A 23,973-nucleotide genomic window follows, 5' to 3' on the forward strand; every position below is an offset into this window, starting at 1 on the left:
GGCCCTGACCTGGAAGGGTCTGGAAGCACAGTCAAAACGACAAAGAAGCCACAAGGAAACCTGCGGCAGTGGGACACAGCTGTGGCAGGCTAGACCTGCCGCAGAAGAAAGCCCTTTGTCTTGGGAACCCGAAGCGGAGGGGGAGCCCGAGTTCATTTAGTGCCTGTCACTTAGCTTTAAAAAATCAACTGAAGAGACAAGCCCTCTCCCTGTGGCTTATTCCATCTCCTATGAGTTAGTGGAGTGCCAGTGGCAACCATCTACTGTTAGGTCGAAGTGCAAGAGCAGTGACCTTTACGAGTTGGAATCACTGAGAGACGGGCCAAGAAAAACCTTGTGCACTCGAGCTGGGACACAGCGCCCGTCCTTTACTTTCAGGCAGAAGCAACAAATCATCATCCACTGGTAACAATCATCGCAGGAGGCCTTGAGGGCAAAATTTAATAGCACGAAGAGGTTTACAAAAATAGATTGATGTTATTTTGAGAATAATACTGTAAATTTTTTTTTCTTAATTCAGTTTTGATAAATTGTACCTAATACAAAAATTCCCCGAATTCAAAACTTGATATAAAAAAGAGATGAAATGAACTCAGTTAGGTGACAGGTCTGGCAAAATAGAAGACTGAAGAAAATCCTACAAAGGGCCCTTGTTTCGTGTCCAGATGGAAAAGCTACTCTCCTCCGANAGCGTNTCCTCTTCGGTCAGCAGCCAAGAGCAAGCCACAGATCTGGANCTGACCCCACAGTACAGTCCCAGCAGATGGAGCCCTCTGTTGGAGGACACCCGGCGAAGTCGCCTGGCTCCCAGCTGAAATACCAGGCGGNTGTCTCTCTGTCCATCCTGTCCACGAGTCCACAGAAGGCAACTGAGAGGCTGTAGGTGACGTGGGTACGGCCGGACCCAAGGCCCTGCTAGACATCTTTGCTGACTGAATTGGGCTTGAGTTCAACCCTCACACCTTTCTCACCTGCAAGAAAAAGAGGCATTCACTCATAAAGCACAGGCGCCTCTGAGACCGCACCCCAATCATAAAGCACTGGCGCTGCTGAGACTGGACCCCACTCATGAAGCACCAGAGAGTCCGTGACAGTGCCGGGCACGTCTCCAGCAGCCTGCCAGGTCCACCCCGCTAGCTGTTCCCACTGCCACTGTGACAAGCACAGGCATCTCATCACAAACAATGACATCTTTAATTTAAAGCCACCCGAGTACTGAGAAGTACTGAACCAATGAAGTACTGAGCCAATGAAAGTTCATAAACCACAGCTCTGAGTCCAGCCAACCCAGGGAGTGGGTCCTGTGACTACTGGGTATGCTTCGGGTCCCAGGACATACAGGTGCACGACAAGTCCATGGCCTACACACAGAGCTGGCGCCTGGGAATCCGCACGCCTGACTGCTGACCTGGTCACTCTTCTGTACAGACTTTCCTTATGGCCACACATTCTTTTTTTTTCTTTTTAAAGATTTTAAAATTTATTTATGGATACGAATGCTCAATGTGCATGTAGGCCTGCATGACAGACGGCACCACATTCCATTACAGATGGTTTTGAGCTACCACATAGTTGCTGGGAATTGAACACAGGACCTCTCGAAGAGCAGTCAATGCTCTTAATAACTGAGCCATCTCTCCAGCCCGCCACACATTCTTTAGAGTGGATGTTGTGAAAGGAAGAGATATTCATCTATCTGAAAGACAAGGGGAGGGGGACCAGGGACCCTGAAGAGCACAGGAGCTTCAGGCTTCAGGGTGGCATCGCAGAAAAGCTCTGCCCATGCTCGAGTTAACTAACTCAGACGTGTGTCAAACCGCTAAGCACTGGGCAATTTCAGCAGGTAAGAATGAAGGCTAACTAGAGAAATCCTGTTTAAAATAGGGACTTCAGGAATCTGGCAGAAACATTCCTGGACTGTGGCTTTTGGAAGATACCATCCCCGACCTTTCCAGCCACGCCCAGCTGCGTTTACCTGTTAGATATTTTACTTTAGCTCTCGCTCGCTCATCTGCATCAAAATACCAAACAGTTATTGCGTACCTAGAAGGAAATTTAAGACAGGATCAGAATGGTCCCTGGGAAGAAAGTGTTCCTGACAATCTATAATACATGAAGGTGTTAACCGGCAAGCGGGTCCTGTCCATCCCACAGATGAGCTACAGCAGCCAAGGGAGGCTCATAGCCTCTCTCCATGCCCACCCAGCCTGCATGGTCAGCAACAGATAAAGGAAGGACAAGTACCCAGGAGGAACAGTGACTGGGACAAAGGAACATAGGCCAGTAATCTACCATCTTTGACTCTGAGTCACTGAGGAAGAGTTAAGCAACACTCGCAAACTTCTAGGATTCCTTCCCAAAAAGTCACTGTGTTTTGGTGCTGGGTTTGGCTGACCTTTTCCCAAAAGACCTCATCTAACTGAACTACTTTATCCCACAAATAAATGTGGTGTGACAGGTCTGTTCAGAGCTAAAAGCAGGTGACTTCATGGCACAACAGAAGTGTGTCTCACTGCATCTGACTCCAGAACTAACAGCATGTGGCAGCCAGCCCTTGTTGTAAACAGTGGAGCACAGGAACAGACGCTGTGTTTGTGAGCATATGCCTCAGGCCACTGGTCCCTCAGGAGAGCCATCACTGGGACAGAATCTGTGGATCCAGGCCAAAGTTCATGGGAAAAGCAACAACCCGAGTAATCGGCTACGCAATCACAGCACCTTGCTTGAAGACTCAGATACAGAGCAGAGCCAGTGGCAGGCACCGCAGTGCATGTGTCTAACTGCAGTGATGTGTCCTAACGCTAGCCAGCAGCTGACTCGCTCTGCCCAGGCTGCACCCGTTCCTACCATGGTCTTTTTCAGGGAACAGGGTTATACAGGTAGTTCTGAACAGCTCTTGCCCGTGTCCCAGGCTGCCGGTCCACTGCCAATCCAAGGCCTGCTATCTGAGCAGCGCTTCCCAGAGCCCTGAGTCCTCACAAGAAGGCTCTGCTACTTCCCTGAGCTGCCTTCCTCACAGCCGCAGACTTGATGGCCTCCTCTCTCCCGGGCTATACAGGCCCACCTGGACTCTGGCCTTTGTTCTCTGGCCCGGTGGCCCCTCTCCTGACTGCACCTGTGGCCTCACTGCGTGTGCCGTGCCTGGTTCCCAGGTTTCCTGTCAGGGTCCCTAAGACTTCAGGCTCCACCAGGCAGCTGCCACCCACTGTGAATCAGTGATGGAAGCCACACGGGTCAGAAGCAGGAAGAGGACAGATGCCAGGCAGGCTCCAGGACCTCATCCATGGCCACCAACCTTGGCCACTGTACCCTAACACTGGGGAGGCTCCATCTCACCAGCAATTGGCTGCTTCTAAGCCAGAGGGGAAAAAAAAAACACTGCCACTTCCCCTGATAAAAACAGGCCCGCTCACTGCAAGCCTGTGCTTCACACCCGTGCTTTCAGAGTCTTCTGGATCTTTTCATTAACTTATGCTACATGGAAAAACAACAACAACAAACAACAACCACCACACTCACGAGAATGTATGGATTAACATGCTCAGTCAGTTTAGAATCTAAACCTTAAAGTCCAATGAAAGAGACACGAAGAAAAACCAGATAGATCGCTTTGTGCTGCTATCGCATGGCCTGGCGTTTAGTGTGTAGCCTGCGCTGGCGATGAACTTGCGGCAGTTCTAGTGCTGCGATGTCGGGCACGCACCACACGTGGCCACAGATGTGGAGAGTGATTCCGATCTGTCTTCCCAGCATGCACCACACATGGCCACCACCCCATCCGACAATTCCTTTTCTCCCCACTTCTGATCTCTGAATTACTTTTGAAAAACTGCCCTTTTCCTTTTCTAGCTTGCTTTCTTTCTTTTTTTCTCTTCCTTAAGATTTACTTATTTATTATGCATACAGTGTTTTGCCTCCTGTTCTGCAAGCCAGAAGAGGGCACCAGACCTCATTACAGATGGTTGTGAGCCACCATGTGGTTACTGGGGATTGAACTCAGGACCTCTGGAAGAGCAGACAGTGCTCTTAACCTCTGAGCCATCTCTCCAGCCCCCTTTACTAGTTTTCTAAGAGCGCTCTGAAGACACCCACAGAATCTTAGAGTGGGCAGTGATAACAGGTGCACCATGCCGGGGGTAGGGGTGGGGTGGGATTGGGAGCAGCAGAGTTGGGGAGGTCCAGTCCTATTCTATCTTAGGCAAAGGGCAGCTTATTGCAGACTGACATTCTCAGGAGCGAGTGCAAATACTCATGATCACTCAGGTTTAGAGGACCATTACACTGAGGGAGGGCCTGGACAGCAGGCAGCTGCTCCAGAGAGACTTCGGGGTCACCCTTCGAACGCGCCCTGCCCTGTCACGCTGTCAACCAAGTTCCCGTGAGCAGAACACTACCTTGTGGCATATGCTGGCTGTACTTCATGAGGGTTACGCCGGTCAGACCAGAAAAACAGCAGTCTATCAAATTTGGGTTCAATGTCAGCAAACTGGGCTTTGCCTTCTGGAAAAATTCGAAGAATACCTCCACTTACCTGGGAAAAGAGCAGAGTGCGTCAGTATAAGCCACCAAGAATGGTACCAGGTTAAATTGGCAGTAGGCAGAGTTAAAGGACTCAAAATGCTTAACTGGATTATCTGTAGATGCAGTTAAGTTTTAACTAGCAAGGTGTGACGGTGAGCTGAGACTTCATGTACAGGGCAGACGGATGCATGGGAAAATCCCTTTTTGTTGTAACACTTGCAAAATATGCACAATTTCCAACCCTATTTGCAAGGTTTGAAAACCAGTGAGTATTTCTAGTCATACTAAGGAAGGCATGAAGCCAGATTGGCCCAGTAACTTACCTGGTAATGTACTATCTATCAGAAAAACAACCGCGGTGCTTTAAACTTTGAACAGATGCTTACCAAGCAGGTGAGCTGGTGGTCTCTGTTTTTTTAATCTACACTCATTACGTAAGGAAGCTGGGAGGGAGGGGCACAACGAACGTTTGGGAGTTGGTGAGCCCCAGGGATTGAACTTAGATCCTCAGGCTTGGTGGCATTTACCCTAGCCTGCTGAGTCATGTCCCGTCCTAACCCATTCTGTACCCAGCCATCTCCGTGTAGCCTGGCTCTAATCATAGCTGATGTGAGCTCAGCTCCATCCATCCCACCCATGTACCTCGACCCCAGCTCTCTGCGGGGACTGGATACACATCACAGACAGTACACAGAGTCCACTGAATATCACAGGGACCCTAAATGAGGAGTGGGGGACATGCATGTAAACCTGGCCCTTGTGTTTCCGACTATGAGGAAAAACACTAGACCAAAATCACCAATCTAGAGATATTTAGTCACTTTGAGACAAAAGGTCTCAAATAACCCAGGCTGGCCTCGGATTTCCCATGTAGCCAAGGTTGACCGACCTTAACCTCTGACCCTCACAAATGCTGAGGTCATAGGTGTGTACCAGCAAGCCCAATACACTGCTGCTCCTGAGCAGGTGGACTCAAATTGGAAGGGCAGTTTAATGCCTTGCCCTGAGCCTGACCTAGAACTCAGAGTTAGACAGTAGACTAATGTCAGCCAGTAGGGATATGGCTTTGCTTCTGAGATCACTGAATCCCAAGGTACCTTGCAAACACTTAGAGACAGACTGGGAAGACAACCACAGCCTCCTTCTCCTCACCCTGCTGCTTAAGGGGATCTAGCTGGCTGACACTCATCTCAAGCTGGAAACCTTCCCTGAACTGGGCGGCCTTGAACTCTGGAATCTCCTGCCTCCACCTCCCAGGCACAGGGATTCCTGGCGTGTTCCACCGGGCCCTCTTACACCACAGCACCACCCATAGGTGCATACTGCACAAGGCATGCCGCGACGTGTTCATATCAGTGCTTGTTTTCAAGCACAGCATTATAGGTATCATGTCACAAAAGTCCACTCTGAGTATCCAGACGGAAGCAGACTCGAGAAAGGACTACAGATATCCATGAGGGAAAAAAACACAGCTTTAAGAAAAAACATCCCTACTGTATTCAGTTGCATACCTTGGCGTCCCAGTCTTTATTTAGATAATATATACATGTCACACATCTTCCATCTCCATTTGGGTTATCAACGTGACGGACATAGCCTGTTCCGTTGCCTGGGTAACAAGCAACCATGGCCTGGAAAACAAGATAACGGTCCATGAGTGAGCATGGGGAACTCTGACTCACACCCAAGAGTGACTGTTGTAAGATCCCATTCTGTGGTAAGGAGAGGTAAAACCAACCTATGCCATGATAAAGAACACGACGTAGGTCAGTGAGCAACCCCAGGTCGGGAGAACCTAGCTCAGCGGCAGCTTTGCAGCAACGGAATGAGCCAACATGGAGGATCAGGGGTCTGAATGGCGGAGACCCTGTGTTGTCACAAGCCATTGGCCCCTGCTTTAAATAACAGTAGTTAGGAGAGTTTCTAGGCTTCACTGTCCTGACCGCTGCACACTCTGTGAACTGCTTGGTGGAGTTGTCTTCTGAGCTGGACTTGGAACCAAAACCTGGGGAATGAACTACCTGGTGCTGCCCCACTCTGAACAGCACTGGCTGAACATATGGATGGCCAACTACAAATCCCCTCCCACGTCATGTCAGTGAAGAAAAGAAACTCAGACTCGACGGAGAATCAGCCCTCTGAAAAGGAAAGCGTGTTCTGCTCAGCTTATCAAGGCTCAGCTCAGACTCGTCAGCATGGTATACCGAGGGGACTGTACCCACAGAGGCGCCGAGTACCCATGTGCTCTGGGTATCTGCGTGTGATCAGCTAACGCCAGAAACCCTGCAGCGGGGAGGAAACGGTGCTGTCAGGCCTCAGCTCACGCCACTCCTGTGCTCACGTGGAGGGATCGAAGGAAGCTACCAGACAGACACCAAGTCCTTTACGATGAGACTTAGCTATGTGACAAGTACTAGCTTCTTTCCCCTTGGTATCTGCATTCTTCCTTTTGTCAACCCTTCAAGGGAACAAATGTGCGACTTTAAAGTGTGACTTGGGTATCTTTTTTTTTTGACCAAAATGCACCCCACAGTCAGAAAAGAGGCAAGCAGAGATGCCAAAGGTGGAGAAGTCCTGAGAAGGAGCATACTGAGCAGGTCTGTAAGCTGCAGTGCCACTGTGACGTGCATCAGCCACTGTCTTCCCGTGGCTCAGATCTGGGCGGGGTTGGGGTGGGGGATTTTTATCCACTGGTAAGGGAGAAGGTGTTGGGACGACTCCCCAGGAATGGTTGGTTACCTCATGTTTTCAAAAGTCTTCTACTATGAGATTTAGGTATGTGACAAAGGCTAATCTTAGAATGCAGTCACTGGTCATTCATTCAGTCAGTCATCTCTTAGAGACTGGGAGATGTATTAAGCCTGAATCCTTAAACACCAATACCACACCTCCCTAGATGCCCTGCCCTCCTGCTCCCCATCTTGGGCGGGATGACCCAGGAACGTTCTGTTACATCTCCATTTTTCCTGACTCAGGAGGGACTTCCCAAACCCTGTTTGTTTGTAAACAGTGTTAGTGTTTAGAGATGACAAAACGGCAGGGGAGGGGAAGGGGGGGGTCCAGACTGCTCAGCAAAGGGGTCTGTCACCAGCTGCTAAAGACACAGACAACACTGGCACCCATGGACACTTACTCATGGACACTTACAGCAAGATCCTGCCACCTGGGGTTAACAGAATGTGAATCAAAGAGTGGGGTTAGGAGTAACCTAAAGACTGAACTGTCTCCTGGTGTGATCTCATTTCAAAAGGTAAGGTGGAGCCAGGAGGTGGTGCACACCTTTAATCCCAGCACCTGAGGCAGATGGATGATCTCTGAGTTCAAGGCCAGCCTGATCTACAGACAAATCCTGTCTGTAGCAAAACAAACAAAGTAAATTGGGGGCCTCACACAGGAGGACAGAAGGCTGGGATACTGTGCTAGAGCAAGAGGAGCCCAAAAAGCCAGGGCGAGGATCAAGAAACACAGGACTGTGGATACTACTCTGAATGTCACAAAAAGTCAGCTGTGTGGTACTCGGGAGACAGAGGCGGGAGAGTCAGATAATTACAGGCCGGCCTGGGTAGAGAGAGGCACCGCCTCAAACAGAACAGAAACAAGGGCCAGAAGTAACAGGAGCACGCTCACTAACGCCGTGAGAGCCACCCCTGCATGGCAAGGACTGTGGAGACCTGACATCACCACCTGCCAAGTGCACCGTAAGCAAGGGCATCCCACACACCAGGTGCGAGGCCTTATCATCTCTCTCATCTTCGTCCACCTGTCAAGGAAACCAAGGCCGGAAAGACTAGTGTCCTCAGAGACCCCGGGTGAACACAGAGAATCTGGTCCCTGAAGCAAGGCTGGAGTACAGCACCGAAGGGCAATACAGTCTCTAAGAGAGAGAGCAGAGTGACAGGAACCCAGGCAGGGCTTCCTGAGTGGGGACCCAACTCTGCTCTCTCAAGAAGCTGGGTAAGGGATGCGAAGAGGGGAGGATGGACCACACAGGGGACTGAGTATGGACGGGACAGCTTTAAAGGAGGTTTCGATTTCAATTCAATAGAGTGAGTCCATTTAATTACATCAGTTAGCTTTCCAGTCCCTGAGATAACGGGACGGCGGCAGTCGGCCTGCTACCTCAACCACCTTGCCTGCGCCAGCTCTAGGACAGGCAGCAGGCCACGGCCACAACTATGGAAAGCTACACCAAGTCCTAAACAAACCTGGCAAACAAACAAAAAGCCGGAAGAGTGAACAGTGTGAGTCCCCAGTGATTCCATCAGTGTCCTGTCCCTGACCTAACGCTGCAGACAGCAACTCTGATGTCCCCACTCCCAAGGGGGAAAACCCCAGAGGAGGTAAGCGATGCAAACACACAAGATGGAGGACCTTCTCATGAGAGAAACACCATGAAGCTGTTTCTTCTCACCCAGGGACTGAAAGGAAGGAAGAGGCCGGCCAGCTGTCACAGGAGCCCAAGGTGTGTTCACTTCAGACCCTGGACAGCTTCAGTGTGAAGCTGAACCCAGTAGCTCACCTTTGTCCACTCCCACTCCCTTATTTTGGGAGTAAATTACTTGGAAACAGGTTGTGTGATACTAGGAAAACTAAAACTACTCGACAGGCTATGAAAGTATTCCCACTATAAATGAGAGGAAAAGGTTGGCGGCTGACAGTTCACCCCGTCCAAGCGCCTGTCTCCAGCATGTAGCAGATGCACTCAAGAGGGGCTGCAGCCGTCACTCCACTAAGGTCAAGCACACCTCCATCTGGTCCTCACAGTCAAACCTGCAGCTGTGCTGGCTTGCTTGTGAGCAAACTTCTCTTGCTCTTTATCAAACAGTCTCCCTGTGTTAGCCCAGGATGTCGTCATAGTCAAGCTCCTTCTGTGTGGGATCCACCTGAGGGGCTCTCGGTATGGACCATACACACACACATGCACACACGGAAGCACATACTAACTAGGTCTGCAGACTCGTTTCACCCAGTGTGCTGTGGTTCCGTTTGGCACTAACTCCTGCATATCTGTAAGAACATTAAGTACACACTCCAAGTGGCTGTACACAGCGCTCGATCGCAGGGAGGAATAAATAAAGTTTCCTAAGGCCTCACCTCGCTGGTGACTCAGAGCACGGCCAGCAGCCTTCCATGTCTCTTGGCCCCTCATTCCCACTATGTCCAAAGCAATGCTCTGGGGCCCTCATCCTCTTTCTTTGGAGCCATCTGTGGTTTGGGGGCCACGCTTTTCGGTTAGCCCAGGTTTAATCTCCATAGCCCCAAAGACTGTGAAGACCAATAGCTCCTCCACCCTGATTGCCTGACCAACAGCAGGGAGTGTCGTGTCTGTGGGCAGTGTTGCATGTGCTGCTGTTGCTACACAACACCACATCTGGATATCCCATCAGCACAGGAAATTCATCGAAGTTCTTCAGGGTGACAAGAGCCAGGGTTCACCAGAGTGACCGATGGGGTATGATTAAGAATTGGGGGCCAAGGACAAGAATGACTAATGACTAAGCTGTAAACAAATTAATAACAGAGGAAGAACCAATCACATGATCTAGAGAACCTGAAAAACCGCTTACTCGTGTGGCTACTAGACAGTGAAATACAATCTGCACAAATTAAATCCAGGCTTCCTTCTTTACAGAGCCCACACCCAGGATCTGTCAGCCTGGAGGAACAGAGCATGCCCTATCTTTCAATAAGCCACACCAGTAAAGGAACTCTCCGATTTAACTTTCCTACCAATCCCCCTGCTTCAGTCTTTCAAGTATTAGGATTACATGTATATGTCACTACATCTGGTTTAGATTCTGCTTTTTACATGGCAAAACAAAAACAAACAAACAAACAAACAACAACAAAACAAAACAAAAACGCCTTTAATCCCAGCACTCGGGAGGCAGAGGCAGGCAGATTTCTGAGTTCAAGGCCAGCCTGGTCTACAAATTAAGTTCCAGGACAGCCAGGGCTACACAGAGAAACCCTGTCTCGAAACAACAACAACAACAACAAAACAAAACAAACAAAAAAGACCTACACTGCTTTCTTCATTTAATCCCAGAGCTCCTAGAGGGATCAGCCCTCATTTTGAAAGCCAGCTGTAACTTGGGAGGCAGAGGCAGGTGAATTTCTGAGTTCGAGGCCAGCCTGGTCTACAGAGTGAGTTCCAGGACAGTCAGGGCTACACAGAGAAACCCTGTCTCGAAAAACCAAAAAACAAAAACAAACAACAACAACAACAACAACAACAACAAAACCGAAAGCCAGCTGTAAAGGGGGAGCAGGCAGTCTGGCACAGTAAGCACCTCTTTGCGTTTTCTTTGCTTTTGAGATAGGGTCTTAGTTACCCCAGACTCGTCTCAAAGTCACTGGTTAGCCAGAGGCGGCTCAGATGCCTGCCCCCCTGCCCCATCTGCATCTCCCCATTGCTGAAGTTGTAAGCATGCATCACCAGGGTTTCATGTGATGCTGGGGATTGAAGGCAGAGATCCCTGAGTCCTTGACAAGTGCTCCAACTACTACATCCCCAGCTCCACCCTTCCAACCACAAAAATGAAACCTAGCAAGCAAGACGAAGGCAAGCAAGACCTAGGCCTCTGGCTTCACACAGTGGCTAAATGGCTATGTAATATGAAGTAGTGATGGCTCTACAGACACAACCAGGTGGAGGCCAGGCCTGACGGCTGCACCCGTTTCCCGGAGCACACTCTGGACCATTCCACCATTCCGGGAGAATGATGACAAAGTGGCATTGAGTATCTAATGCATAAAGGAATAGGAAATGAGGGCCACCGGGCGGTGGTGGCGCACGCCTTTAATCCCAGCACTTGGGAGGCAGAGGCAGGCGGATTTCAGAGTTTGAGGCCAGCCTGGTCTACAAAGTGAGTTCCAGGACAGCCAGGGCTATACAGAGAAACCCTGTTTCGAAAAAAAAAAACAAAAAAAAGGAAATGAGGGCCAAGAGATAGGGGGCTCAGTGGTTAAGAGCACTGACTCTCTTCCAGAGGTCCCGAGTTTAAATCCCAGCAACCACACAATGGCTCACAACCATCTGTAATGGGATCCGATGCCCTCTTCTGGTGTGCCTGAAGACAGCCACAGTGCACTCGTATAAAATAAATACATACATCTTAAAGAGCACTTGTTGCTATTGCAGAACCTGGGTTCAGTTCTGTACACCCACATGGCAGCTCACAGCCATCCTTAAATCCAGGGGACCTAACACCCTCTTCTGGTCTCCTTGAACACTACGCACATATAGTGTGCATGGGACATACACTCAGGCAAAACATTCATATGCATAAAATAAAAATAAAAAGAAATGTTAAGAGTTTTTAAAGCGGAGAAGGACACAGCACAGGACATCGGGGAAGGGCCGCTAAGACAGGCTCCGAGACCAGGTCGGACACACCACAGGACCACGGTTAGCTATGTACAATTATTTAAAGTGTGTGTGCGTGCCAGGAAGGGAGTGTGAATGGAAAGACAATTAGGAACAGAGGGTCTGCCAGAGCCTGCACCTGAGACATTCTGCACCAGTCCTCGCTGGCCGGGTCATTTTGGACTGATTACTTGTCCCCTCTGTACCTAACTGCCCCTGCCTGTAAAGTGCAAACAGTGGCAAACTGCCCTCCAGGCACGTGAGCAAACCAGCCCATGTGAAGTGCTAGTCACTGTGCCTGGTGCAAAGACCACAGGGACAGCAGCTGCACCTAACAGCTGCAGGGCCTCTGAGGAGTCGGTCTCCATCCTCGGTGCTTTCTTCACTGACCTGCCCTGAGGGGAGCGGGCATGGGAGCCAGGTAGGCATTCATCATCATAATAATATCTGAGAGGTCTTGCCAGGGCCAGGCCCACTCGATCCTCACAGTGACTGGGTAAGAGCCTGTTCTGTGGAGGCGTGGCTAGAACAGCAAGCCAACCTGAAGCCACACAGCCGAGACACCTGGCCAGGTGGTGAGCCAACCTGGCCTGGTTCTGTGTGCCTTCATGGTCAGGCAACTCTGAGGCTAAGGACATGCCTAGCATAATATAAACGTTTATTTCTCAAATGAGAGGAAGAAGATGGCTGCGCCCAGCTGGGCACGGCTGCCGGGCAGCAGGAGGAGGAGGAGGACACAGTGCCCAATGTCTGCTGTCTGCCCCCATGTGGCGGGGGCCTGAATCACCTGCCCGCCCAGTCTGGCATCGATCGCCCTGCTGCTGCTGCCCGGCTGAGCACAGCCTGGGTGTTATCTCTTTTACTCAGTTCTAACAACAGGGCAGCCTCAGAAAAGCTCGCCCTGATAAGAAAATGCCCGAAATAGGACCGAGCTTTTTTTTTTTTTTTCCTTCAAAGGTATTATGTAAACACTGGGTATGGTTTTGCAACTATTATCACAGAAGTCAAACAAAATCAGAGACATTTCACGGTCCCTAGAGATAAACTGAAAATGAAACAATCCAACTAGAATTCCACAGACCCAAAGACTGTCAGAAATAAAGACGTGCAAGGCCGTTTATAAAGCTAAAGGCCGTTTATAGGGTTAAAGCATAAAGTGGAAACATTTTAACATGCCTATAAATATAGCACTCAGGAGTCCTGAACCAGCCTGGGTTACAACAATAAGTTCCAGGTCAGCCTGGGCTACAGAGTGAAACCTTGTCTCAAAACCCAAAAATGCTAATTTAAACTACCTTCAAAATTTGGGGTTTAGATATTGGGAGATGGGCTACAACAGTGGCCCTCAGCCTTCCTAGTGCCTTTAATTCAGTTCCTCATTTTGTGGTGACCCCTCCCCCAACCATAAAACTATTTCATTGCTATTTCACAACTGTAATTTATATACATACCTAAATAGACCCTTTAAAACTTCAATTTATTATTATATGTATGTGTGTATGTGTGTGTGCGGGGGTGATCCTGTGTGTCACTACAGGTCAGAGGGCAACTCTGTGGAGTGTTTGGATTGAACACAGGTCACCGGGCTTACATGGCAAGCACCGTCACCTGCTGAGCCACCTTGCTGACCGAAGACTAGGATTTCTGCCAAGGTCATTGGCAGAGACATGCTTGTCTCTTCCCCTAGCTCCTGGGTATCGCTTTAAGACCACTGAGGCTACCCTGATGTCACAGAACAGAACCAGAGAGGCTCAAAGCTCTCTGCCAGTAACAACAGCCAGGTTATTGGTCAATTTCCTTCAGGATTGCAGAAGCCAGTTTGAAAGTCTAAGCGTTGGGCTCTGGCCTCCTCCATTTAACAACACTTCACACCCTGGTCTCAGTCAGCACCCAAGAGCAGGTGACTCAGAACAGAGCAGCCCAGCTTAAAGGACCTGGCTCTTGTTCCTAATCCTGGTTCTGCCAATTAGCAGCTACGTGACTGTGGGCATTTGCCGAGGCATTTCCTCATCTGTAACCTGACTTGACAAGGCCCCAGAGGCAGCCTGGAGGATGTGCCAATGTGTACTGGCTGCTCAGCCTCTGCCTGACCGCGATGCACGGAGGAGCGGCTGCCGATCCCTGAGCAATCCTCAATCTTGGCCTCCGAGGTGCCAAATCTCACTTCCAGTGGTGTCAACGCCATGTACAGCAACAGATTGCTTTCCAACTTCAAAGACTTATTTATTTATTTAATGCATATGAATCCACTATTGCTCTCTTCAGACACACCAGAAGAGGGGCATCAGATCCCATTACAGATGGTTGTGAGCCACCATGTAGTTGCTGGGAATTGAACTCAGGATCTCTGGAAGAGTGGTCAGTATTCTTAACCTCTGAGCCATCTCTCCACCCTACCCCCCTACCAACCCCCTATCCCCCACCCCATTTTCCAACTTCAAATCCAGCATCTCCTAATCTCCCAGGCCTCCTCCTAGGGTCTCTCCGTAGAAAGTGCTAGCTGTGGGACCAGACCTCTGCTCTTGACACTAGAACCCTGGAAAACCTGACAATCCCAACATCCTACTGCAGTCTAGTAGCAAAGAATGTACCTCCCTGAATGTATAGTGTGATGGTTTGTATATGCTCGGCCCAGGGAGTGGCACTACTCAGAGGTGTGGCCTTGTTGGAGTGGGTGTGTCACTGTGGGTGTGTGCTTTCACACCCTTATCCTAGCTGCCTGGAAGCCAGTCTTCCACTAGCAGCCTTCAGATGAAGATGTAGAACTCTCAGCTCTTCCAGCACCATGCCTGCCTGGATGCTGCCATGCTCCCGCCTTGATGATAATGGACTGAACCTCTGAACCTGTAAGCCATCCCCGATTAAATGTTGTCCTTTTAAGAGTTGCCTTGGTCACGGTGTCTGTTCATAGCAGTAAAACCCTAACTAAGACAGAAGTAAACCAGGAACCAATTGCTCCCACCCATAAGTGTAGCCTTTCTTTCCACCAGCTTCAGGGGAACCCCCTCCTCACCCCTTCCCTGTATCTCACCTCCTTGTGCCTCCCTTTCTCCCCGCACCTGTGACAGATGAATGCTAGCTGACCTTTCCTCATCCTCACCCAGCAAGCACACTCTTTTAGAGGAGCCCTATCTTTGCAGCAACTGCCCCCAGGCTGCTTGGCACCAGCAGGGGTTATGACTGCATGCATGGCTACAACTCAGTGTGCTTGACTCTGCCCCTGCCCCTGCCCCTGCAGACCTTCTTGGCCACTCTTATCCTCTTGGTTCCTCAGAACAGTTCCCTCAAACCCCTTATCACTCTCTCTCTCTCCTGCCACCATCTCAGCCCACGGCAGAGGGCACATGGCATGAAGTTATTCTCTCCACAGAAGGCTGTGGACCCCACCCCCCCAGGACGGCAGAGACTTTAGCTGCACGTTCATCACCAGAGACCCTTGTTTAACACGTGTGTCCTGAGTCAGGGTTGATGGTGGCCTGTGGTTTTTGCATTTCCTCCAATAAAGCCCTGCCGCTGGCTGGTGGGCGGGCAGCACTGAGAAGCAGTCTCATCGCACCCTGTCTCTCCTCAGAGCCCTGCTCCTCGAAGCCCATGTCATGACCTCCTTCGTGTGACCTTCAGTAACTGCCTCTTCATCAGTGACTTCCTTCCTGAACGTAAAACAGACACACGTTATCTACTTTAAAATAAATCTTGTACTGCCCTTCCGGCCATAAGCTTTGCAGCTCTACATAGGCTCCGCAGGCAGGCTTCTGTGAAGGCGAGTCTATTCTACCGTCCCCAGACTTACTTGGCTAAAACCTACAATGTCCAGGCCAAAGTAAATAGCCAGCAGTGATCCCCTAGTAAGTGCTGAATGAGTCTTAAGTTTTAACAACATATGCCTATTGGGTGCTTCAAGCTTGGTGTCAGACTGGAACTGGCAGCCTGGATTCCTGTCCCACATGGACTGTTGGGCCGTACTGGCTATGCATCTTTATGAGCCCTGAAAACCCAGCTTCACAAAGACATGACATGACCCAGAGGTTCATGGCCACCTGCCCAACATAATGATGGTATCGGCTTGGAATGCAAACATACGCTCTAGGAGTTTGCCAGAGCTCTGGGGTGTCTGGGTGCAGTGTTTGGGAAACAGTCGGTTAAGGGAGTCCCGAGCCTGAGCACACGCATGCCTGGGAGGCTGCTGGAAGTGCAAATGTCCAAAGAAGGCTATAGGAAGTTTGGTGTGGTGGGGAACGCAGAGAGGAAGCAGGGTCAGTGACAAGAGCCCAAATGAGTCAGGACTGAGGTACAGTGACTGGGAGGATGTCTCTCTCTCTCCACCATGAGCTACAACACAGAACACAACAGTCAGCAGGTTCTCCTATGACGGGAAAACCTAAGATGCCAGCAGGGCACTGACTATGTTCAATGGTAGCTTGGCTCTGTCCCGGTGGAGCAAGAAGGAAACGACTAGATAAGTGGAATTAGGAACCAACAGTAAGCTGGGTGGAGGTGGTGCATGTTTTAATCCCAGCCCTTGGGAGGCAGAGGCAGGTGGATCTCTGAGTTCGAGGCCAGCTTGGTCTACAGAGTGAGTTCCAGAACAGCCAGGGCTATACGGAGAAACCCTGCCTTAAAAACAAAATAGCAGTGGACTGGGGAAGAAGCTCAGTGCTAGAGCACCTGGCAACTGATGCTAGGTCCTGGGTTCAATACCCACCACTGCAATGAGGAAAAGGAAGATCAGTGGACTTGAAGATGGGAAGAACAGACTTCATGCACTGGTCCAAACCAAATCCTGCCTGCTGCTGCTGGCTTGCTGTGTGAGGCTGGCCCTAGGGTCCCATTTGATTGGCAGAATCTTACTTTTCTTGCTGCTGTGACAAAATGCCTAAGAAAACCAACTTAAATAAGGAAAGGCTTTGGCTAGCAGCCTGAATGTAGAATCTGCCATACAGGCAAAGCATGGTGACAGGAGCCCAACCAAGGCAGCTGGCCACACCGTGTCCACAGTCAGGAAGCAGAGGGAGGTGGCTGCTGGTGCTCAGCTCACTTATATTCTCAGTCCAAGACCCCAGCCCATGGGATGGTGCTACCCACACTCAGGATTCACTGTCCAGTCTCAGTTAACCCAAACTAGACATTCCCTCATGGGCCTGTCCAGGGGTTTGTCCCTTAGGTGACTCTAGAGCCAGTCAAGTTAATAATCAATGTTAATGATCACCACTGGCCAGTGAGCTGACTGCATCTGTGCCGCAATGAACTCAGAAGCCATCAAGGCTCAGACCCTGTCATCTCTGATCACCTTCATAATCTTGTAATAAAGGGAACCTTCCAGACTGAAAACTGGATCTGGAGCAGATGGGTGCTATCTAGAGCTCAGACCCAAGTCCTCCCCAAGGAACCCCAGGTCTTCTGGTTTGTTATTTTATTTTATTTCTTTGACAAGACATTTGTTTATTTCATGTGTTTGGGTGTTTGGCCTGCATGCCCATGAGTCATATACTGTCCTGGTACCCGTGAAGGCCAAAGGAGGGCATCAGATGCCCTGGAACTAGAATTCAGGTGGTCGGGAGCCACCTTAGAGGTTGCTGGGGTTCTATCCTGGGCTCTTCGAAAGAACAAGCATTGCTCTTGGGCAGTGAGCCATCTCTCCCGCCACCAGTCTTCTTGACACATCACTATATGATATATAAGACAGGGAGGCTGACACTGCACCGGTGTGTCCTCCGAACTGCTGAGAAGAGAGGTAAGTGACAGAGAAAGACCAACCAAGAGATTACAGAAAGCCAAGGCTGTTCCGTTCCCGAATACTGTGAACGGACAGGAGAGAAGGCAGAGGGGAAGGAAGGTATGTGCTTTGCACACTTACTCTCCTGATAATCAGTCATGGGGGTCATCAAAGCATTAATGAGACGCTGAGGCAGGAGACTCACTGGCATTGTACAGAGGGCTGGACAGAGGAAGGCGGACCTGTCTCCTAACAGCACCTTAAGGAAGGCTCACATCAGGAAGTGTAAGGAACCGAGTAAATAAAGGTAGACAGCGTTCATACTGCAGACACCCCGGGGAAAGCCCATGTATTAAAATGGGGCTCAGTGTGGTGAAGAACATGGTGCCAGTGGTTTGGGGGATTAAAAAGTCTTTCTTCTTTGCAAACTTACTGGCTAGGGGAGGTGCTCAGAAGAGGTACTAAGCATTCTGGGTGCCTGAGGCAGAAACCAAATACGGTAGACTTTCAGCTGAGTATGTGATAATCCCCAGGGAGAGAGAAAGAGAAAGAGAGAGAGAGAGAGAGAGAGAGAGAGAGAGAGAGAGAGAGAGAGAGAGAGAGAGAGAGACTGAGACTGACTGTGTGTAGGTGAAAACAGCTCTGAGGGGTTAGTTCTCTTCCCGTCTTATGTGGTCCCAGGGATGAAACTCAGGTCATCAGGCTTGAGGGACAAGCAGGTTCACCTGCCGAGTCGCCTTGCCAGCTTCAGTCTCAGACTCACTGGAGGGATCTCAACATTCACGGCCTCAGGAGCTGACAGTCACCACTCTGCCTGTGCAGCCCACGCTACCCGACGCAGCCCGTGACTGAGGGAGTGATCCGTTCAAGCAACCACATCCACACACGAGTGAACTCCTTCAGCACCTGCTGGGTATTTTTCCTTGAGAAGTGTGCCTGTCTCGGCTCAAATGACATTTCAATGGGACCTCGCTAAAAAATGATTTCAGAAAGGGGCCAGGGAGAAAGTGCTCGCTGCACAAGGGTAATGCTAGATCCGATTTTGGGTCCCCAGCACCCACGAGAAAGCCTGGCTGTCAGCCCACCATCCAAGCACTAAAGAGGCAAAGACAGGTGAAGCTCTGACATCTACTGACTAGCTACTCCAGCAGAACCAGTGAGCTCTGAGCCAATGGGAGACTCCGTCTCAGAAAGCGATGGAGGGTGACCAAGACGGCTGAGGTTGAGCCCTGAGGTCCACGTGCACGGGCATGCAAACATGCATGCGTGCTGAACTACCCTGACAGCACTGGATCTCAGCAGCCCCCCACCAACTCCCCCCCCCGCAGTGTGACCTCTCTAAACTGTTCGGGGAGTACCACGCTGCTTTATCAAGGACAAGGCGTCCTTTTACTGAGACGTCATCCCTCTGCCTCAGCTTATCTACTTGCAGAAGGTAGACACTTGGGCTGCCTTCTATTTTGTGCAGTGGTGAATGAGAAGTGCCTGTGCCCACATGGGTGAGAATCAATGAAACGGCCATGCCGTTGTGGGCAAGGATGACTGAAACCCCCACGACCTCATGGGCCAGTTCTCACTTCTCTTTGCTGCCACTCAGCAATGGAATTCCCGGCTCACATCATGGGTTTATATTTCACTCTCTGAGACACAGCCAGTCTGTTTTTCTAAAGCGTCAGTGCCATTTTGTATTCCTCTAAGCAATGAACACGTGCGGCAACCTTCTGTAGGGCCATCAGCTCCACATCCCTGTTGCCCTGAGCCTTCATCCTGGTGCATGGTGCCTGCGTGCAGGCCTCTTGCCGTGGTTTCTGCTTCCCTAACAACCAGTCAGATGAGAGAGAGGACTTTATGAAGCCCACATGGTGCCAAATTCCTGGTCCTCCTGCCTCCAACTCCAACATGCTAGAATTACAGGTGTGTAACACCATACCTGTTTATGAGCTGCTAGGGATTGAACTCCCAGCTTCGTTCATGCTGAGCAGGCTCGAGGCTGAGCAAGCCACATTCTCTGTCATCTGAGGATCTTTTAACACCCTCCGCCACAGCTGTTTATCCCCTTCTGTGAAACAGCTTTTCAAATCTCTTTCTGTTAGGACTGTTTCTCTGACATCTTTGGTTTGTTTGTCTTATTGTCTATATTTAATGTGTCTGTGTGGGTTTGTGCACTTGAGTGAAGTTGCCCACAGAGGCCAGAGGAGGGCATTAGATCCCACACAGCTGAACTTGCAAGTAACTAAGCCACAAGACAAGGGAGCCAGGAACTGAACTTCCTGTGGGAGACCACTTACCCATTCAACCATCTCTCCAGACCATTTATCTAACTTCTAGGTTATAAGAAAATTTTATGCAAATCTCACATGTAAATCTCTCACGTTTTGTAAATATTTTCATCCTAATTTGGCTGTGTTCTTTTTTGTTTGTTTGTTTGTTTTGACTGTGTTCTTAATGACCTCTTTTAAATCCTGTTGTTTTATGTGTATGAGCACTTTGCCTGCACGTAAGTGCGTGCATCTGCTGAGGGGGGTCAGAAGAGGTCATCGGATCACCTAGAACTGAGTCGCAGACGGCTGTGAGCCACCATACAGGTGCTGGGAACAAAACCCAGGTACTTGGCATGAGCGACAAGTGAGAACCTCTGGGCCACCTCTTCTGTTCCTTACCGTGCCATGTGTGAAGTCAGAGACAGCTCTCAGGAGACTTCTGTTCTGCCTCCTTGTGGGATCCAAGGATTGATCTCCAGGTCTGTGCAAAAATGTCTACCAGCTTTGCAGTCCCACTGGCTATCCCCCTGCCCCCGACATCTTCAATGCTTTTCTCTAGAGGTCTGTGTGTATGTGTGTGTTCTAAGATACCTTTATCTAGAGTTCCCAAAGATTTGCTCTTACGGTTTTTTGTAAATGTTATAGGTCTGGGGTTCGCTGGAGGTGTGGGACCCATTCTGAGCTAATGCTGGTGTGAACAGGGTCAAGGTGTCCATGGAGACGGCTCTCTAGAATTATCCACCAGAATGAGACATAACAAAAACTATGCTGCACTGAACTGTCTTGGTTTCTTGTTTCTTTAGTTGTTGTTGTTGTTGTTGTTGTTGTTTTAAAAAGGATAATCTGGGCTGGAGAGGTGGCTCAATAAACATTTATTTACTATTCTTGCAGAGGACCTGAGTTCAATTCCTGGCACCTATACAGCAACTCACAACTGCTACTCACACCAGTTCCCTCGGAGGACCCAATGGCCCGGCCTGACCTGAGGGTATCCAGCATATACATGGGAGTAAAACATCCATACATAAAAAGTTTTTTTAAATAGAAAAAAAAAAATCAGTTGAGCAAAGTATGGTGGCTCGAATCTGTTGTGCCAGCCCTTTGGAGGCTGAAACTGAGGACTGCCACAAGTTTGGAGTCATCCTGGGCTACATATAAGTTTGAGGCCACAAACACACACATACACACACACACACACACACACCAGTTGATCCTGTGAGTGTGTATCTACTTCTGAACTCCAGTTAGGAGTCTCATCAATGCAGTTATTTGACTCACCGTTACTGAGGAGTCCCTAGAATTGCCAAGATCTATTCCTGACACTCTGCATGGCTTTGAACCTCTGTGTTTCCTGAGACTTGCGTCACAGCTCAGGACATGGTGTTCAATGTCCCACTGTTACTGCAGGATGAGCACAGTGTCACCCAGGCCAGGCTAGGTGATAAGCTGAGGTCTATTTGTCCTAACAATGAGTAGAAATAAGTATTAAGGTCTCCCGATGCCACAACTGGCCATCAGCCCACTGGTTATTTCATTTCCCTTTTGTTTCCTACAGTTTACAGCTTAGTGGTATATTTACAGTAATAGTAAACCTTACAAAGTCACAAAGCAGCAACCTCTCCCTGTGACAGGCAAGATTTCTATAGCTGAAATACACACTTGCAATATCCAAATTCTAAAGAAGCGATCTCTCCAAAGACAAAGCACTAAGGCCATACTAAATTGTTTATATATATATATATATATATATATATATATATATATATATATATACATACACACACACATATACATATGCATATAGCATATATTTCTACAACAAATAAATATATATGCACACATGGCCTAAAGAGAGCTATTTTGTAAACGGATGACACAGCTTTACCCATTGTCAACAAAAGCTATTTTTAAAATACGTAAGTAGAGTAGGCTACACCTTATAGGTCTGTCATTTCCACTGTGCAGACCAAGTGGGCACAGTGGCCCCCACTCAGAAGGATGAAGCAGGAGAATCACCCCAAGTTCAAGGCCAGCCTGAGACCAGCCTAAACTACAGGCGACTGTTATCTCCTGTACAAAGCACAACAAACAAACAAGGAGACACACACAAATCCAACTAGGGACTAGATATACGGCTCATCAGTGAAGGGTGGGTACTGTTCTTCCAAAGGACCTGAGTTCAAGTTTCCATGTTAGGCAGTTCACAACCACTTACAACTCTAGCTCCAAGGGGATCCAACACTCATGTGCACATACATACACATAGTTTAAAAGAATAGGTCCTTGGGCTGGAGAGATGGCTCAGTGATTAAGAGCACCAACTGCTATTCCAGAGGTCCTGAGTTCAAATTCCCAGCAACCACATGGTGGCTCACAACCATCTGTAATGGGATCTGATGCTCTTCTGGTATGTCTGAAGACAGTTACAGTGCACTCATCTAAATACAATATATATAACACCGGCCTCTCAAAATGCAATTTTTTTACTTCGAGAGAAGACAATTACTATGTGAATTCAACTTGACAACATCAAGTCAGTCTACATGTCTGACAATAAGTCAATAGGTGAGACTAAGGCTAAAGAAGTCACACGGGGGGTGGGGGTGGGGATGATACCCCGAGTCACACTGCGGGAGAAGAATGACACATGGCATAGGTACCCCAAAGTACCAGCCAGCCATTATTTTATGATTTGGTTTCCAAAGCTTCCTCAACTGGGTGTCACCCTGAGATTGATCCTCAGCAAGGAACAAAAACAAAGTAGGAGTCTACACAACTTAAAATAAACCTTAGGGGCTGGGATCCCTCGGTGGTTAAGAACACTTGCTGAGTTCCATTCCCCAAACCTACATGGCAGCTCACAACTGTCTATAACTCAAGCTGCCAGGGCTCTCCTGGACTTCAAGGGCACCAAGAATGTCCACAGTGCACAACATACATACATACATGCATACATACATACATGCAGGCAAACATTCATTAAAAATAAATCTTCTTTTAAATACTCTCGCTGACCATTACAATCAAGCCTACATGTTTATCAAAGACCTAGGGCATCCCATCAGGATCTGACCCCCCCCCCCCACACACACACACATCACAGCTTATCTGTATGAGTGATTAGTTTTCAACATTAATGTCTACGATATTCAGTTTTTGAATGCAGACCTGATAAATTCACCATTACCAATAGGACATGTACTGCCACCTGACTTGAAGCCGTGAAGAAGGAGGACCAGAGAGAGGACCCTGGATCCAGCGTTCTTGGCCTGGCACCCACACTGTAACAGGCTGTGTGAGAGTACACAATGCCCTTAACTAGGCACCAGCTTTCCCCTCGACCAGGTCCAGGCCATGGGCCAACTGCCCAAGCAATAACAGATAGGCTTAGTTAAAAACAAAGCTTTATGTTCTATTGAAAGCCAACCAAGAATTCTGACTCCGGGGCTCTGGAAATAACTCAGCTGGTAAAGCACCTACCATGGAGGTGTGATTTCAATCCCCAACACCCACATAAAAAGATGCGGGGGGGGGGGGGAACAGGCTGAAAACAGGTGGGTTCTTGGGCTCAGTGGCCAGCCTCACTAACACAACTGGCAAGGTCAGATCCCAGTGGGAGACACTGTCTTTAAAAACAGTGTGCACAGATGAAGCTGCTCAGGAGCCGGCAGGGCCTCTTGGCTGGTACCCTCCCTTTTCTAGACAGTGATGGGGGTTAGGGGGGACATCTGCAGGACTGAACACTTTCCATACTGTGTAACACTGAAACACGGTCCCTGGAAACCAGCCCAGAGAACAAAATGGTTCCTACACGTTTTAAAGACCTTTTCCACCAAAACTTCCAAGTGATGCTTCGGAGCTAAGAATCACAGGAACTTCCTTTAACATAAGCAGAACAGAGTGGCATAAGGCTCAGTTTTGTTTAGTTAGTAAGGGTGTCTTAGCTCAGGCACACTGTGATTACTACGAAGGCTTTTTAATCTATAAAAATTCAGACGAATTGTCCTGCAGTGCCCATCCCTTGTAGGATCAAACCCAAATGTAAAACATATTTGGGGCTGGCAGCTAAGAGCACTGACTGCTCTTCCCGAGGTCCTGAGTTCAAATCC

The 23,973-nt window shown here is 49.1% G+C and overlaps 1 protein-coding gene across 1 annotated transcript in view; it reads right to left on the bottom strand.

Moving 5' to 3' along the window:
* Window positions 1-6: 6 nt before the first annotated feature.
* Window positions 7-23,973, bottom strand: part of Egln1 (egl-9 family hypoxia inducible factor 1) — a 36,828-nt gene continuing 12,861 nt past the window's right edge. Inside the window, exons 3-6 of the mRNA XM_021220237.2 lie at window positions 6,033-6,152; window positions 4,395-4,531; window positions 1,976-2,043; window positions 7-971 (exon numbers count right to left, since the gene is read on the bottom strand). Of these exons, the coding sequence (XP_021075896.1) occupies window positions 916-971; window positions 1,976-2,043; window positions 4,395-4,531; window positions 6,033-6,152 (381 nt within the window). The 3' untranslated portion in view covers window positions 7-915. The remainder of the gene's footprint in view (window positions 972-1,975; window positions 2,044-4,394; window positions 4,532-6,032; window positions 6,153-23,973) is intronic.

Source organism: Mus pahari, chromosome 20 (assembly GCF_900095145.1).
Source record: "Mus pahari chromosome 20, PAHARI_EIJ_v1.1, whole genome shotgun sequence".
NCBI classification, from domain to species: domain Eukaryota; kingdom Metazoa; phylum Chordata; class Mammalia; order Rodentia; family Muridae; genus Mus; species Mus pahari.